Genomic DNA, 17,791 nt, shown 5'->3' on the forward strand with positions numbered 1-17,791 from the left:
GAGGCAGGGGCTGTTATATGCCCATTTACAGATGGCGAAACTGAGGCCCAATGACAAAGATTCCCCCCAAGTGTGTGCATTTAAGCCCTGAACCCCAATGTTTCCCACTCAGCTTAGCCCGAGGTTGGGGCTTGGTGATGCCCTCCCACTGGGCTCCGGAGAAAGGGAGTGGGTCCAGATGCCAGTTGGGGGAGGGGTTCAAGCGGCAGGACAACCCAGAAAGTGAACCCCTGTCCCGTGGGAGAGTGAGCTCCCCTCAGCCTAAGGCACAGAGGGAAGCACAGCGGCGAGCTGAATGCGGAGGCCACTGCTCCCAGCTGTGTGGCCGGCCTCAGGTGAGTGACATATGCCATCTCGGAGCCTCAGTTTCTCCACCTGTCGACGCGAGACATCATCAGCTCGTGGTGAGAGGAAACCGTCACACAAAGTAAGAGGGGCGTTTGGGAGCCTCCCCCAGCAGCCACCCACGTGGCCGGTCATGGGCCTTTCTGACCCAGTCCTGCGCGGAAAGGGTGCGGGTCCTGCCCGCCCCCGAGTCCAGGGGCGGAGTTTCGCGCACCCGGGGAGGCCAATAAATTCACAGCCGGTCGCCGCGAGCTGCCCCTTTAAGCCCCACGGAGGCCACCGGTGGTCAGCGCTGAGCCCAGCCCCCAGGGAGAGGGACCGACGGCCGCCGGGCGGGGGGACACGCCGCTGCGCTGGGCAGCCCCGGGCCGAGAGGGGGAGGCGAGGTGGACGGACAGGACAGACAGACGGCAGACGCGTAGACGCCGGGGAGGGACGGGGAGGCAGACGACCGCCGCGAGGATCCACAGATCCCTTGCCCAGGGAGCCCCTGCCCGAGTCCCGGTCGCTGCCTCCCTCCAGGGAGCGACGGAGACAGGCGTGCGGCCTCGCTGCGGGGGCCGAGCATCATCCCGCCTCCACGCGGCCCTGCCTCCTCGGCCGCTGCGGGTTTCCCTTCCCCGGGGCACGCGGGGTGGCTAGAAGGGCCGAGGACGCGCTTGGCCCCCCGCAGCTGCGCGTCATGGCCGCCGTCCAGGGCGAGGCGCGGGCCGCGTTTGGACCCTGGGACTACGGGGTCTTCGCCCTCATGCTGCTGGTGTCCACGGGCATCGGGCTGTGGGTCGGGCTGGCGCGGGGCGGGCAGCGCAGCGCCGAGGACTTCTTCACCGGCGGCCGGCGCCTGGCGGCCCTGCCCGTCGGCCTCTCGCTGGCCGCCAGCTTCATGTCGGCGGTGCAGGTGCTGGGCGTGCCGGCCGAGGCCTACCGCTACGGCCTCAAGTTCATCTGGATGTGCCTGGGCCAGTTGCTCAACTCCCTGCTCACCGCGGTGCTCTTCCTGCCGGTCTTCTACCGCCTGGGCCTCACCAGCACCTACCAGGTACCGGGCGGAGGCCCGGAGGCAGGACCCGCCCGGCTGAGGACGCAGGGATGCGGCGGGGAGGCCCTGGGACTTTGAAGCGCTGCCCAGGGGGCCGCAGGCGGGCTCTCGGGTGCTTTAACGGGGGAGAGGAAGGGGGCAGGCAGCCCTACGAGAGGGTTCTGGGAAGTCGCCCCAGGCAGTGGGGGGAGGGTCAGGAAGGAGGAAGAGGAGCCGCCGTCCCGGTTCTCCTCGGTGGAAGCCCGCGAAAGGCGGAGCCAGATGTGCACGGAGTGTGGGAAGCCTCATACCTGCCCCCCACATGCCTGGGCGTGCGCACGCCCGAGCCGTCGCCGGACAGCGGGCGCAGGGTTCGAAACCTGACTTGCCTCCTCCCTCGGCCCGGCTTTCCCAAGTGTCAGACTGGGCTGATCAGGGGGCCTCCCTTCAGGGCAGCAGGTAAAGGGATTAAAATCGTGACCGGTCCACAGTGGGCGACCGACGAGAGTTGGCCACAGGCGCTGGGCAGTTCGCGTGTTTGTTCAGAGCGGCGCCGCCCCGGGGGCCAGTTAGCCGCCAGTGGGGGGCGGAGGGACGTGAGCGCTTCGGCTGGATCGGGCTTCCCGGGCACACGCCTTGCGCGCAGGTTGTCTGCAGACCGGTCGGAATGTGTGCGCTTGGCGGGGGCCCCCGCGGGGACGAGCGGAGGGCAGAAAGGCCTCCGGAGGGAGGGCAGAAGCCGGGAGGGCGGGCGAAGCACCCCAGAGGCCTCGGTCTCCTGGGTAGGACCTGCCCAGGTGACCACGAGCCTCGGCTCCTCCTTGCAGTACCTGGAGCTGCGCTTCAGCCGCGCTGTGCGGCTCTGCGGGACCCTGCAGTACCTGGTGGCCACAGTGAGTGGCCTCGGTCCTGCCCTCGCCCGCAGGGTCCCGCTCCGGTCCCGCTGGGGTCCCGGTCTTCGTCGGCCCCGCCCACAGCACGCCCCCCACCCCACCCCCCACCCCCCATCCCCCATCCCCCATCCCCCATCCCCCATCCATCACTACCGGGTCGCGCGGGTCCCACCCCGATCCTGGAAGGCCCCGCCCAGGCCCGGCCGCAAACGCTGGCCCCGCCCCTTCGCGCCCGGCCCGGCCCCGCCCCCGCCCGGCCCGGCCCCGCCCATCCGCCCTCACTCCTCCCCTCCCCACCTGCTGATCCCCTGCTGTCCCGACGCCGCCAGCTCCGGCACCGCTCTCTCCTCCTCTCCTCCTCCTTCTCCCTCCTCTCCGTGGGCCTCACCCGGCCCCGCTCTCTACTTGCAGATGATGTATACTGGCATCGTGATCTACGCCCCCGCGCTCATCCTGAATCAAGGTTTGATTCTAGGAGGTCAGGGGAGGGTGACGGGGAGGGCGCAAGGGCTTCAAGACTAGACCAAAGCAAAGGGGAGGAGCAGCCCAGGAGACACTTGGAAGGAAAGAATCCTGGAGAGAGGAGGGGCCTAGGCCCTGGGGCCAAGTCCGCCCCCTGCCCGGAGGCCTAATGTGGGGGGGGGGGGGTTCCTTGCACAGTGACTGGGTTGGACATCTGGGCATCGCTCCTGTCCACCGGAGCCATCTGTACCTTCTACACGACTGTGGTGAGTGCCCCCCTCCCCGCCGCCATCCCCACCCCACGTAGGGGCTCCATGCCCGCTGGGTGGGGGACACCCTGAGGGCATCCTCCCCTCTCTCCTTTTCCTTCCTGCCAAGGAAGCCTGCATCCCAGCTGGGCCTCAGTTTCCTCATCTTAATAGTGAAAAGTAATTTGAAAGGCTTATTGCGGAGACTTCTGGGATGGGCCAGCTTCGGGACGGGCTGGATCCGGGGGCTACAACAGGATCCCCTGGGTCCCTCTCCCATCTCTTGGGGTCGCATCAGCTAGGAGTTGTCATAATAATAACGGCAGCCATCGCTCATTCACGCACGGAACACTTGTGTGCGCCAGGTGTTATTCCAAATATTTTCCTCAGATTAACTAATTAAATGCTCCTAACAACACCGTTTTACCGATGAGGAAACAGGCAGAGAGGGGGCATCGGTCCCAGCCCCTGCTGGTGGCCAGACTGGGTTTGGCTTCAGGCAGATCCCCGTCTGACCCCCTGTCTCCCACTCTGTCACATCTTGCAGGGCGGCATGAAGGCTGTGGTCTGGACCGATGTGTTTCAGGTCGTGGTGATGCTCACTGGCTTCTGGGTTGTCCTGGCCCGCGGCACCGTGCTGGTGGGTGGGCCCAGGCATGTGCTTGACATCGCCCAGAACCACTCCCGGATCAACCTGATGGAGTGAGTAAAACGGTGGATGCCTCCTGCTCCCCTCCCCAGACTCCCCACAGGCAAACCCTTTGTTTCCCCTCTCTATACTCCCCCAGCCCCCATCCCTCCATCTGTCCCACCACGTCCCCCAGCCCAGACTGGAGACTCCAGGCTCTGGGAGGTCCCAGCTGGGCACAGGGAGAATGGTTTTTGAATGCATACGTGGTCGACTTAATAAACAAACGAATAAATTTTCAATCTGGCAAACTCCTACTCACACTTCAAAACCCATCCCGCAAATCCCCTTAAGGCCCATAAGGTCCGGAGTGTCGACCTGGGGCCCTTGAGAGGGTGAAGTCAGTATGGCATTCCCTTATGGCTGTCCTGCCCTGCCCTTCTCCAGCTTTAACCCGGACCCACGGAGCCGCTACACGTTCTGGACTTTTGTGGTGGGTGGCACATTGGTGTGGCTCTCGATGTATGGCGTCAACCAAGCACAGGTGCAGCGCTATGTGGCCTGTCGCACAGAGAAGCAGGCCAAGCTGTGAGTGTTTCGGAGGGGCCGAGTGGGGGCGTCAGGGCCGCGCTGCCCACCTCCTCTGCCTGAGGCTGCCCCCCCCCCCCCCCCACAGGGCCCTGCTCATCAACCAGCTGGGCCTGATCCTGATCGTGTTCAGTGCTGCTGGCTGTGGCGTGATCATGTTCACGATCTATATAGACTGCGACCCTCTCCTTGCAGGGCGGATCTCTGCCCCAGACCAGGTAAGTCCGGGCCCAGGCTCCTAGGCCACTCCTACCCTCCCCACCCCCACTCTGAGTTTCTACACTCTGGGGGGTGAGGGTAGAAGAGAGAAGAGCCTGCACAGAAGCCCAGGGGCAGGAAAGAGGATCTGGAAGGATTAGGGAAGATGAGGCAGTGTGGAGCTTTGGGGGGCGGGGGAAGGGTGTGAGTAGGGGAGGGGCGCATTCAGATTTAGAGTCTGACTCCCTGAGGGATATCAAGGGGACAGGACCGCGGTCCAGCACGAAATGACGGTGTTGAGATTAATAATAATCACCAGCTCTCGTGTCCCAAGCACCTACTCTGTGCCTCATGCTGTTCCCTTCACAAGCAGTTGGTCTCCCATAAAATCCTTCAACATGCGATGAGGCCAAGGCTGTCACGGCCCGCACTTTACAGATGGGGAAACTGAGGCTGGAGTAGGCGGGCAGCAACTGCCCGAGGTCCACAGGCAAGTCAGGGGCAGCACCAGGGCCAGGACCCATGCCTGGTTCGGAGTCCGTTCAGCATGAGCAGAAGGTGGGAGGCTGTCCCACCTGCTGTCCTCCCCTGGGGTCAGATCCTGGACTGTGCCTGACTGTGCAACCGCAGGCAAGGACTGACTGCACCTGTCAGCTTTACTGTCCTTGTCAATAAAATGGAGATGACACGGGACTCTGCCTCACTGGGATCCCAGGGCTCTGTGCGCGGTGGGGGCTCAGTGACTATCCTCGGGTGTATGCAGCCAATCAGCAAACACACACCAAGTGCCCGCTGTGGGCCTGGGCTGCACTGGGCCCTGGGGACATGCAGTGAGAAGACAGACAGAATCCCCTGTCCTTGGGGTGCTGCTGTCCTGGAGGTCGACCCCTGCCTCCCCCCAGTACATGCCCCTGCTGGTGCTGGACATCTTCAAGGACCTGCCAGGAGTCCCCGGGCTCTTTCTGGCCTGTGCCTACAGTGGTACCCTCAGGTGAGCAGTCCTGAGCAACCCCGGCCACATTTGAGCCCCTGTGGGATAGAATGTTCTGGGCGTGCCCTTCATTTACAGCTCCTGCTTGGTCCCCAGTGGGCAGCTCAGGGCCCCACCTGACTCCCCTCTCCTTTCCTTCCTTCTTCCCCCAAACACATGTTGATTGAGCACCTGCTATGTGCTACTGCTGTTCTAAATCCCAGGGCACGGCCGTGACCACGTGGTCCCCTGCTCCTGCCCTCAGGGGGCCTCACGTTCTGGTGTTTTCAAATATCGCATGACTTCTGTCACACCCCTGCTCCACGCACCCGTTCTCTGTGCCCCAATTTTGATGGCTCTGTAACGATAACTCGTGTCCTTCGTGTCTTTGGTCAAGGGTATCCTTGCGCCCGTGGGGGTGTCTCAGGTCTGGGGGCGGGGATGGTGGGACGGTAGACACCTCCCCCCACTCTTGGGGTATTCTGTCACCCAGGCCTCTGTCCTTGGGGTGGGTGGGGTCCTGGGAAGTCAGATGGCCTGAGCAGCCGCGGCCTCCCCCAGGGGGGGTGTGGCCAGTCCCTCGATGGGACCTGATGACCACCCTCCCCGCCCCCAGCACCGCATCCACCAGCATCAATGCCATGGCCGCAGTCACCGTGGAGGACCTCATCAAGCCTCGGCTGCCGAGCATCACACCCCGGAGACTCGTGATGATCTCCAAGGGGCTCTGTGAGTTCCGGGGTGGGGGGGTGTGCAGGGGGGCGACTCAGGGGCGGGGCAGGGGGGCATCTCCCTGCTGAGGGTGACATCCCCATCTGCTACAGCACTCATCTATGGCTCAGCCTGTCTCACCGTGGCGGCTCTGTCCTCACTGCTGGGGGGAGGCGTCCTCCAGGTGAGCGTCCCCTCCCGGGCCCAGCCCCATCCCGGCAAGGAGAGGGCATCACCCGCATTGAACTGAAGTCCGCAGAGGGCCCTAGCTTTTTTTTGTGGCGGAACTGGGTTCTGTCTGATGCCACGGGCCTGATGCATTCTGCAGCCAGCCACCTGGCTGGTGGCACCTTGAGGTGGGAGGTGGGCGGTGGGTGGCTTGGAGGCGGGACCGGAATTTGTCAGGACAGAGAATCCGCGGTCTTTGCCTCCCACGCAGGGGACAGAGGCAGGAACGGGGAGTCCCCTCCCCTTTGGGGAAACTGAAGCCGGGAGGGGTCTCTGGAGGCCCGCAGTGGGATTCCTCAGGTCTGGCTTTCCCAGCGGGGTGACTGATGCCAGGAGAGGTGGGGTGGCGCTGCCCTCAGCTCCCCCGTCCCCACCCACTGTCCCAGGGCTCCTTCACCGTAATGGGAGTCATCAGCGGCCCCCTCCTTGGAGCCTTCATCCTGGGAATGTTTCTCCCTGCCTGCAACACTCCGGTGAGTGGGGGCGGGCGGGACACAGGGTTGGGAGGGGGAGAGGCTTCTCTCCCCTGACGTAGGCTCTGCCCCCAAGGGTGTCCTCTCCGGGCTGGCCACCGGCTTGGCGCTCTCGCTGTGGGTGGCCGTGGGCGCCACTCTGTACCCGCCCGGCGCTCAGTCCTTGGGAGTCCTGCCGTCATCGGCCGCCGGCTGTGCGGTGCCCTCCGCCAACACCTCCGGCCTCCAGGGCCTGCTCGGGGCCACCAACACCTCCAGCAAGAGCCCCAGGTGAGCGGGTTGGTCTGAAGGGTGGGCGTGGCCCGAGAGGGTGTGCCTGGGGGCGGGGCTCTTAATGAGTTACCGAATGAGAAGGAGGAATGTGTTGGGGCTTCCGGGTGGGTGGCTCGGGTGATGATCTCACAGTTGGTGGGTTCCAGCCCCGCTTCGGGCTCTGTGCTGACAGCTCAGAGCCTGGAGCCTGCTTTCGGATTCTGTGTCTCCCTCTCTCTCTGCTCCTCCCCCGTTCACACACTCTCTCTCAAAAATAAATAAGCATTAAAAAAAAAAAAAAAAGAATCTTCTTGGGAAGAGGTGAGGGAAGGACATTCCCAGTGGAGAGAGGGAAAGTGCAAAGGCCCTGAGGCCACCTCAGTTTAGTGCCTTCCAACTACGGTGAGGTTTGGTGAGGTTGGGGGGGGGGGTATTTAGTGGGAGGAGAAAGGTTAGGAGATGAGGTCCAGCCAGAACAGTTTGGTCTGATTCTTTATTATCATAAATATTATTGAGGTGTAATTAAAATCAACCACTTAAAAGTGGTTTTTAGTAGATTCACAAGGTTATACGGCCGTCACTATTAAGTCAAGAACATCTTCATCACCTCAAACGGAAGCCCCGTACCCATTAGCAGTCACTCCCCATTTCCCCCTCCCTCCAGCCCCTGGCCACCCCTAATCTGCTCCTTTTTGCTACGGGCCTGCCTTTTTTGGATATTTCTCATACATGGAATTATCCAACATAGGGCCTGTTTTGTCTGGCTACTTTGGTGTTTTCACGTTGTTGTTTTTTTGTTTTTTGTTCTTGTTTGTTTTTATGTTTCCAAGGTTTATCCACATGGTAGCACATATCAGGGCTTGATTCCTTTTTATGGCTGAATAATATTCCCTGTACGGATGGACCACATTTTGTTTAAGCACCCATCCCTTGGGCATCTGGGTTGTCTACACTTTTTGGCTACTGCGAACAGTGCTGCTGTGAACATTTGTGTGCAAGTCTTGGTGTGGACATGTGTTTTCATTTCTCTTGGTTTATACCTAGTAGTGGAATTGCTGGATCATATAGTAATTCTTTTGTTTTTGTTTTACTTTTTAAATGTTTAGTTAAGTAATCTCTATGCCCAAGGTGGGGCTCGAACTCACGGCCCTGAGATCAGGAGTTGCACGCTCTTCTGGCTGAGCCAGCCAGGTGCCCTCCCCCAACCCCACATAGTAATTCTACGTTTGACTTTTCTTTTTTTTTTAATTTTTTTTTCAACGTTTATTTATTTTTTTTTTTGGGACAGAGAGAGACAGAGCATGAATGGGGGAGGGGCAGAGAGAGAGGGAGACACAGAATCGGAAACAGGCTCCAGGCTCCGAGCCGTCAGCCCAGAGCCTGACGCGGGGCTCGAACTCACGGACCGCGAGATCGTGACCTGGCTGAAGTCGGACGCTTAACCGACTGCGCCACCCAGGTGCCCCATGTTTGACTTTTCAAGGAACCACCAGACTGGTTCCCACAGCGGCTGCATGAGGGTTCCAATTCCTCTGCATCCTTGAGAAGACGTGTTATTTTCCATTCTTTAAAATCCTGGGGTGATTGGGTGGCTCCGTCAGTTGGGCACCCGCCTTCAGCTCGGGGCGTGATCTCACGGTTCGTGAGTTCGAGCCCCGCATCGGGCTCTCCGCTGTCAGTGTAGAGCCGGCCTCAGATCCTCTGTCCCCGCCCCCCCCCCGCCCCGCCCCCGCGCCTCCCCCATTCACGCTCTCTTTCACTCAAAAATAAATAAACATTAAAAAAATAATAATAAATTGGGGCGCCTGGGTGGCGCAGTCGGTTAAGCGTCCGACTTCAGCTCAGGTCACGATCTCGCGGTCCGTGAGTTCGAGCCCCGCGTCGGGCTCTGGGCTGATGGCTCAGAGCCTGGAGCCTGTTTCCGATTCTGTGTCTCCCTCTCTCTGCCCCTCCCCCGTTCATGCTCTGTCTCTCTCTGTCCCAAAAATAAATAAACGTTGAAAAAAAAAGTAAAAAAATAATAATAATAAATTAATTAAATTCTAGCCATCCTGGTGAGTGTGAAATGACATCTCATTGTAGGGGTTTTTTGGTCAGTCTTTTAACCTTTATTTCATCTTTCATAAAGAACACAGAAGAGCAGATATGCAGTATCATTTAACGATGACTTTTATTTTTTTAACAGGTTTTTTTTTTAAAGATTTTATTTGTAAGTCATCTCTACACCCAACACGGGGCTCGCACTCACAACCTGGAGATCAAGAGTCACATGTTCTACTGGCTGAGACAGCCAGGCGCCCCCCTAATGAATATTTTTAAACTGCCGAAGTTTAGGGGCATGTCTGGCTGGCTCCCGTTGGTGATGTGAGCAACTCTTGACCTTGGGGTCATGAGTTCAAGCCCCATGTTGGGCATAGAGATGACTTAAAAATAAAATCTGGGGGTGCCTGGGTGGCTCAGTTGGTTAAGCGTCCGACTCTTGATCTCAGCTCAGGTCACGATCTCATGGTTCATGAGACTGAGCCCCACTTTGGGCTCTGTGCTGACTGCACAGGGCCTGCTTGGGATTCTCTCTCTTCTCTCTCTGCCCCTCCACACCTGGTGCTGTCTCTCTCTCTCTCTCTCAAAAAATAAATAAATACGCTTTAAAAGCTTTGTTTTAGATAATAAAATCTCTAAAAAGTAAATTAAAAACATAAACTATAGAAGTTTAGATTATAAACCAAAACTTTCTTTTACCTAAAACATAATAGTTATTTTCCTAATGTTACTCACTAATATAGGGTTGTATAAACATTGACATATAATTCAAATACCATAAAATTCACCCTTTTAAAGTGTACAACTTGGGGCACCTGGGTGCCGCAGGTCCCAGGGTCATGGGATCGAACCCCGTGATGTGGAGCCTGCTTGAGATTTTCTCTCTCTCTCTGTCTCTTTCTCCCTGTGCCCCTCTCCCCTGCTCATGTGCTTTCTCTCTCTCTCTCTCTCTCTCTCTCTCTCTCTCTCTTCCTAAAGCAAAAACGAAAGCCAAACCAAACCAAAACAAAACAAAAAGTGTACATCTCAGTGGTTTTTAATATACTGGAAGCCTGTACCTCCCTCTCCCCTCCACCTGTTTCGCTCATCTCTCCGCCCCCTAATCATTGTAATTTTGATTTGCATTTCCCTAATGACTAATGATCGACCATATTTTCATGCGCTTATTAGCCATTTTTACACCTTGTTTTGAGAAATGCCTATTCGAACCCTTTGCCGGTTTTTTAAGTGGGTCATTTCTTTTTTATGGTCAGGTGGTAATTTGTATATTCTTTAAATCTGTACGTAGTCAGGACACTAGATCCTTATCAGATGTATGATTTGCAACTATTTTCTTCCACTCTGGGCTGTCTTTCCATCCTCTTGATGGACAAAAGTTTCCGGGTTCGATGAAGTCCAGTTTATCTACGTTTTCGTGGGTTGCTTGTGCTTTGGGTGTCAGAGCTAAGAAACGATGACCTGATCCAGGGTCACAAAGATGCACACACCTATGGTTTCTTCTAAGCGTTTAATTTGGGTAGATTCTGAGGGTCCTAGGGAGCCACAGAGGGTGGGGAGCAGTGGCGGGAGGTGATCTGAGTTACCTTTTAGTAACGGTCCCTCTGGCTGTGTGTAGAGAACACCTGTGGATGGCAGTGCGTTAGCAGGAGGGAAAGAGAAGTGAGCACTGCACACATCTGAGTGGGCAGTAATGGAAGACTGGGCCAGAACAGATTGGGAGTGGCTTTTGGACTCATGCCTGCCTCTCACACCCCCAGCCCCGGAATGGACCCCGGTCGACCCGCCTTAGCTGACAGCTTCTACGCCATTTCCTATCTCTATTATGGTGCCCTGGGAACGCTGAGCACTGTGCTGTTTGGAGCCCTCGTCAGCTGCTTGACAGGTAAGCAAGGTGTATGCCCTTCTCCGAGATCACCTTGCGCATCCCTCTGCCTCCAGGACCCACCGGGCAGGGAGAAGAGGAAGGACATTCCTGTCAGCCAAATGGCCACCGGGTGCTGGATGCATCTGCAGCCTTTATGCTGTGTCGTCTTCGGGACAACCCCGCACTTCGCAGGGCTTGTCCCATTTTGCAAAGGCAGAAACTGAGGCACCCCCTCCCCCCTTCTACCTGACTCTAGTCCCTCCTCTGCCTCCAAAACTAAGTCTTTGCTAGAGGTCGCGGGGTGGAGCTTGAGACGCTGTCCATTGTGCTGAAATCTCTTCTCATCAGGGCCTTGGCGACTCCGTGTCCCTCCTGGAATTCTGAATGCCACCGAGAAGTGGAGAGAGATCAAGAGAAATCAGTAGTGATCACAGTACCTGTTCTTGCTTCCTGTGTCTCAGACTTGACACTCATCTGGGCTTTACTGAGCCCTTTCCTGTGCCAGGCGTCATTCTAGATGCTGGGGAAATAGTGAACCACACACTGGACCTGCCCAGCCACCCACTGATGTATTACATCCCCTCACTGTGTAGATGAGAAAACTGAAGCCCAGAGAAGGGCACAGAGGCTTGCCAGGGCACCCAGTGGGTCATTACTGAGCCCGAGATTGGGACCCATCAGTGTCTCCCTTCCCCCTCCCTGTGCTTGGTCTCCAGTTCTCATTGCCCTGTCACTAAATACCCCCATTTCCCTCAGGCCCCACCAAGCGCAGTGCCTTGGGTCCTGGGCTGCTGTGGTGGGACCTTGCACGACAGACAGCATCGGTGGCCCCCAAGGAAGAAGTGGCTACCTTGGATGACAGCTTGGGGAAGGTCAGTCACAGGGCTGGCTCCCAGAGCAGGGGGAAGGGCAGTGAAATGACTTTGGGTGCTCTGGGCATGGCCATAATTCAGGGGAGGGACATGGTGAGTCACTTCCTCAACCTCTTGTTACCTCCAGTGGAAAGCCTCCACTGAGAGTTGATGTGTCTTCAACACTTTTTTATTATTCCCTTAGCAAAGACTGAGCAGAATTTCATACTGTTCATTTCCTTGTATCATTTTTACAATTATTTTCAATCTTTGGCAGGTGAAGCTGGTTTGCCTTTAGGGTGTTGATGTAAAGTCCCTCCTGTAAATAAAATTACATAATTCAAAAGTGAGTCAGGGGCGCCTGGGTGGCGCAGTCGGTTAAGCGTCCGACTTCAGGTCACGATCTCGTGGTCCGTGAGTTCGAGCCCCGCGTCGGGCTCTGGGCTGATGGCTCAGAGCCTGGAGCCTGTTTCTGATTCTGTGTCTCCCTCTCTCTCTGCCCCTCCCCCGTTCATGCTCTGTCTCTCTCTGTCCCAAAAAAATAAATAAACGTTAAAAAAAATTAAAAAAAAAAAAGTGAGTCAACTTGGAGAAAATCTTACATAAGAAACACAACAGGGAGTAGACCAACTTCAGCCAAAGCCATGTGGTTACTATGTGAATGCCCTGAATTGGGAACATGCTGTCCCTGATCCAGACCTGCCCCTGCTTTGGACTCCCTGTTTCATTTTCTTATTTCTTACGCACTTGCTGTGTCCCCAGGCCTATTCTGGGCTGGGGTTCGAGTCCACTGTCTAGGAGGAGCAGGGGAAAGCTGAAGTGAGAAATGAGTAGGATCTCAGCAGGTAATGAGGACAAGAAAACAGGGTCCTGTGATGAGGGTGGCCTCTTGGGAGAGGTAAGAGCTAGAGCCCACAGGGAGGAGGAGCCAGCCTGCAGAAGATCTGGGGGGAGGGCACTGTTGATGGAGAGCACAGCAGGTGCAAAGGCTGAGGCCAGAAGCTTGAAGGGGGGAGGTATGGAGAGGGAAGGGATTTGGCCGGAGTGTTTTGAAAGCTCCTTCCAGCTGCTGAAGGGAAATATTTATTTTCTTGAAAGGAGAGCAGGCAGAAAGTCAGAGAGAGAGAGAGAGGGAGGTATGCATCCGTGCAAGCTTTAACGGCCTGGACTATAGGTCACCTGGGCATTGGGGGAGAGAAGCGGATGGGGACTTTGGAGGCAGAAGGGACAGGACTGGCTGATGCACTGACCAAGGGGACAATTGTGCAACCCTCCCCAAGTCTGTCCTTCTAGGCCCTCAGTGATCCCATCGGCGGGATGAGCTGACACAGAGCAGAATGGGGTCTCTGAATGGGATTTCTTCTCTCTCCCGTCCAGGGTGCTGAGGAGCTGCCCCCTGGAGCCAAGAGGCCTCCTGACTTCTTGCCCAGTGATGAGGACCATCCGCTCTTCCTGGGGCAGAAGGAGGTGGAGGGAGCCGGCTCCCAGACCCCCAGCAGTGGACATGACCATGGCCAGGACCTTCGGGAGACCCACCTCTGAGCCAGCAGGCGACTGACCACTGAACCCCGCAGGTTCCTGGGATGGAACCTCAGGGTGGGCCACCCCCAGGCCACAGGAGCATAGCCTCGGGCTCCGATTGGCTGGACTGTGTCCTATGCAAATGAGTTTGGGACTGAATGTCCCGCCCTACGGAAAGAGGTGAAGCCCTGCCTTTAGGAGGTCATTTTATCCAGCCCCCTTCTTCCAGCCAGTCCCTAGTCTTAGGTGCTGCACCCTTGCCTGCTCCCCCAAAATGAAGCCAGATTTTTCTCCACGTTCAATGGAAAGATGTTGGAGTCCCCTCTGGACAACACGGGAAAACTCCAGGCCCAAGATGAGGGTCTGAGAAAGTCTCCAGGGCTCTCTGGAACATGTCTGAACCTTAGCAAGGATTTTGAAGGTCCTCAGGCACAACCCCCTGCACCCCATTTCACAGATGGGGAAACTGAGGTCTGGAAAGGGACAACAACTTGACCAAGGTCACAGAGCAAACTAGAGATTCATTGAGAGTTGGGCACCAGCTCTTCCTCCTTCACCTCTCTGTTTTCCTCCCTTTGAAGGGTCAGACATCATATGGCCCTTGACCTTGGGAGCAAGAAGGGAGGATAAAAGAGAAATAGTGTTTTCAATCTTCTTCTTTGCACTTGGACACTCTCCGTCGCATCTACTAAGAACCATGAGCCCCCTTCCCAGAGGAATACACTAAGGCTTAGTGGGGTTTCCTGAGGTCACACAGCGAGTTGGGTCTGGGCAGGGACAGGCCTGGGAGCTGCGTGACGCTGACGCTCCATTGCCAACATGTCACCGGTGAACAGGGTCACTTAGGTTGGGCAAACCCACGTCCTGGGGATGCTCTTGACTTTGGTTAGAGACTTACTCCATGCACATCAAATAAACGGACTTTGACGCTTGATGTTCTGTGCTCTCTGAAAAATCATTCTGGCTGTTGCCTCCGCTGTCCTCCGTCAGATCTGAGTGTGAATCTCAGGGTCTCTTGACCCAAGCCTGTGAATGAATAAACCCGAGTATTTAAAGCAACAGAGCAAGGTAATAATTGCCACATCGGGGTGCATTGTGCTGCCCTTCCTGACCCCTAGCTTCTCTCCCCTTCTGACTTGCTCTTGAAGCACCCCTTCCTCACCGCTCTTTGTGCCTGGACCCTGCCAGTCTCCACACTGTCCTTGCACCTGCGCCTTGGGGTTGCTGTGGCCTCTTGAAAGCTGGCTGCACTCACCTCTGCCCACACAACTGCTGTGGCTCCTTTGGTCCCCAAGGGAGCATCCCCAGCTCGTTTCCATAGGGTGTCCCCAAAATTCAAGACCCGGAACCTCAGAACGTGAGCCTATTTGAAAATAGAGTCTTGGCAAGTGTGCCTAGTTAGATTAAGACAAGGTCGTACTGGATTAGGGTGGGCCTTCAGTCCAATGTCTGCGTCCTTATAAGAGGAGAAGAGGCACATAGGGAGAAAGCCACGTGGACACCGAGGCAGAGATGGACACAGAAATGGACACATCTACCAGGCAAGGGACACCAAGGATTGTTGGAACCACTGGAAGCCAGGGAAAAGGTAAGAGAGGGATTCTCTCCTAGAGTCTTCCGAAGGAGCACAGGCTGCCGACATCTTGATTTTGGACTTCTGACCCCAGAACCGTGAGAGAATAAATGTCTATTATTTTAAGCTATGACAGCCACAGGAAATTAACACACGCTTCCAGATCTGGTCTCTCTCCACCCCTCAGAGACCTGGCCCTCTGTACGGGCTGTTTTCCGGAGACCTTTGGATTTGGACTTCAAAAGGGACCATTACAAATTTCAAACCAATGACTGAGCAGCACGGGAAGCGGACTTTCCACCGGTTGGTGGTGTTTGCTCAGAGCACAGCCCAACGTGGGGGTGAAAGAGGCATGAGGGGCTAAGGGAGAACAAGCTGGTCTGAGGTTTTCGAGATCCAGCCGGGCTGGATGTATCAGGAGTTCGTTCCTTCTCATTTTGCTGAAGCTCAAGCCACAGCTCGTGCATCCATTCACCGTGTCAGCCTTGAAAACAAAGCAGTCCGTTATTTTACCAGCAGAATGGGCTTATTTGGGAACGGCAGAGGAATTGCAATTCGGGACTCGCAAGCTGTGGCCGAGTCTCGAAGACAAAGGAGCGGAACATTACTTTGTAGAGAAAAAGAAGGAAGTGGGGCGGGGTTGGGGAAAAGTGAGGGTTCCGGGTGGTGATGGTTTCTCACTGGCGGTTCCTCCTGCAGGGGTGGTAGAGTAAGCGCCTTCCTGCTGGAAAATGCAAGGAGGCTTCTTCCCCTTGAAGGGCCGCGCGCCATTGACAATGAGTTGGTAAGGCGTCAGAGCGCCCTCTTCTGGCCTCCCAACTATTTTAAACGCAGTTTCCCTTTCCGTTTCACATCCGGTTAATGAACACTTGGGCTGTTTCCATCTGGGGGCTGTGACAGATAAAGTTGCTGTGAACATTCACATACACGCCTTCGTGTGGACCCTGCCCTCATCACTCTTGGTTAAATACCCAGGAGTGAAATGGCCAGAGTCTACGGTGAGCGTGTGTGAAAGAAACTGCTGAACTGCCAACAACGTGGAAAGAGTTCCAACTGTTCCGTATCTTCACCAGCACTTAGTATGGTTCATCCTTCTAATTTTGGTCATCCTCGCGGGTGGTCTACAACCACGGTCTTGATTTATATTTCTCTAATGACTAATGGTGTTGAGCATCTTTTCATGTGCTTGTTGCTTATCCATGTGTTTTTGGCCAAGCGGCTATTCAAACCTTTTGCCCATTTTTTAACTGTGTTGTTTATTCTCTTATTATTGTAAGGATTCCTTTTATATTTTGAATACAAGTCCTTTGTTAGCCATGTGCATTGCCAACATTTTCTCTCAGCTTGTGTCTTGCGTCTTCAGTCACTAAAGATGACCTTTGGCAGAACAGAATTTGTAGTTTTGATTTATCAAAATTATACATTAACATTTTTTAAATGTTTATTTATTTTTGACAGAGAGAGAGACAGAGCACGAGTGGGGGACGGGCGGGGAGTGAGGGAGACACAGAATCCGAAGCAGGCTCCAGGCTCCGAGCTGTCAGCACAGAGCCCAACGTGGGGCTCGAACTCACGGACTGCGAGATATGACCCGAGCCAAAGTCAGACACTCAACCGACTGAGCCACCCAGGCACCCCAATCAAAATTATACATTTAAAAAAATTTTTTTAATGCTTATTATTATTTTTTTTTTTTTGAGAGAGAGAAAGAGAGAGAGAGAAACAGAGTACGAGCAGTGGAGGGGCAGAGAGAGAGAGAGAGAGAGGGAGACACAGGATCCCAAGCAGGCTCCAGGCTCTGAGCTGTTAGCACAGAGCCTGACGTGGGGCTTGAACTCACAGACTGTGAGATCATGACCTGAACTGAAGTTGGACGCTTAACTGACTGAGCCACCCAGGTGACCCTCTTTTCTTTTTTTTTTTTTGTGGTAAAATACAGACAACGTAAAAAATTAACGTTTTAGGGACGCCTCGGTGGCTCAGTAGGTTAAGCGTCCAACTGAGGCTCAGCTCACAATCTCGCCGTTCGTGAGTTCAAGTCTTGCGCCGTCGGGCTCTGCTGACAGCTCAGAGCCCGGAGCCTGCTTCGAATTCTGTGTCTCCCTCTCTCTCTGCCCCTCCCCCACTCACACTCTGTCTCTCTCTCTCTCAAAAATAAATAAACATTAAAAAATATATATATATTTTGGTCATCTGAATGACTATATATATACACACATATATATGTATATATGTGTGTGTGTGTGTGTGTGTATATATATATAATAAATCTCAATATCACAATGTCTATTATATTGTTTGGGGGTCCCTTGAGATTCCATATGAAATTAATGATAATTTTTTTTTAATTTAGATTTTTCTACTTCTTAAAAAAAAACACTACTGGAACTTGATAGGGATTCCATTGGCTCTGTAGATCACTTTGGGTAATATTGATATTTTAACAAGTTTAAGTCTCCCAGTGCATGAACGTGGGACATCTATTTGTTTTTAAATTTCTTTCAGGAACATTTTGTAGTTTTTAGTGTACAAGTCTTTCACTTCCTTGGCTAAGTTTTTCCTAATATTTTATTCTTTTTTTTTTTTTTTTTTTTTTTTTTTAGAGAGAGAGAAAAGAGAGAATGTGTGCACATTTGTGCATGCAAGTGGGGGAGGGGCAGAGGGAGAGGGAGCGAGAGAATCCCAAGCAGGCTCCATACCGAGCACAGAACCCAAGGTGGGGCTCGATCTTATGACTGAGAGATCATGACCTGAGCCATCAAGAGCTGGATGCTTAACCTACAGAGCCACCCGGGCGCCCCTCTTCTTTTTAATGTTATTGTAAATGAAATTGCCTTCTCAATTTTTTTTTCCATAATGTTCATTATTAGTACATCGAAATGCAGCTGAATTTGGGGCCCCTGGGTGGCTCAGTCAATTAAACGCCCG

General features: G+C 54.9%; 1 protein-coding gene across 4 annotated transcripts; it reads left to right on the top strand.

The window, feature by feature from the left end:
• The first annotated feature begins 601 nt into the window (after positions 1-601).
• SLC5A5 (solute carrier family 5 member 5) lies at positions 602-14,349 on the top strand. 4 transcript variants are annotated; one of them, XM_040444893.1, is made up of 15 exons: positions 602-1,384; positions 2,191-2,256; positions 2,668-2,719; positions 2,917-2,984; positions 3,514-3,668; positions 4,042-4,182; positions 4,271-4,400; positions 5,283-5,371; positions 5,967-6,079; positions 6,175-6,245; positions 6,676-6,762; positions 6,839-7,032; positions 10,812-10,936; positions 11,675-11,790; positions 13,147-14,349. In XM_040444893.1, the coding sequence occupies exons 1-15, from the start codon at positions 1,028-1,030 to the stop codon at positions 13,309-13,311; spliced, it is 1,929 nt and encodes a 642-aa protein (XP_040300827.1). In that variant the 5' UTR covers positions 602-1,027; the 3' UTR covers positions 13,312-14,349. The 4 variants fall into 4 exon arrangements, with proteins under 4 accessions (XP_040300827.1, XP_040300828.1, XP_040300830.1 ...); XM_040444894.1 differs by having other exon boundaries at positions 6,193-6,245; XM_040444896.1 differs by having other exon boundaries at positions 3,553-3,668.
• The last annotated feature ends 3,442 nt before the right edge of the window (positions 14,350-17,791 follow it).

This window comes from Herpailurus yagouaroundi, unplaced genomic scaffold (genome assembly GCF_014898765.1).
Source record: "Herpailurus yagouaroundi ecotype Mexico unplaced genomic scaffold, PumYag 193, whole genome shotgun sequence".
Lineage (NCBI taxonomy): Eukaryota > Metazoa > Chordata > Mammalia > Carnivora > Felidae > Herpailurus > Herpailurus yagouaroundi.

What these genes read in the sequence shown, in the direction of transcription:
- SLC5A5 (XM_040444893.1), top strand. Translation starts at nt 1,028, where the DNA reads ATGGCCGCCGTCCAGGGCGAGGCGCGGGCCGCGTTTGGACCCTGGGAC. An exon ending in TCCCTGCCTGCAACACTCCG is followed by an intron (nt 6,763 to 6,838) that starts GTGAGTGGGGGC and finishes TCTGCCCCCAAG; the next exon opens with GGTGTCCTCTCCGGGCTGGC. An exon ending in TGGATGACAGCTTGGGGAAG is followed by an intron (nt 11,791 to 13,146) that starts GTCAGTCACAGG and finishes TCTCCCGTCCAG; the next exon opens with GGTGCTGAGGAGCTGCCCCC.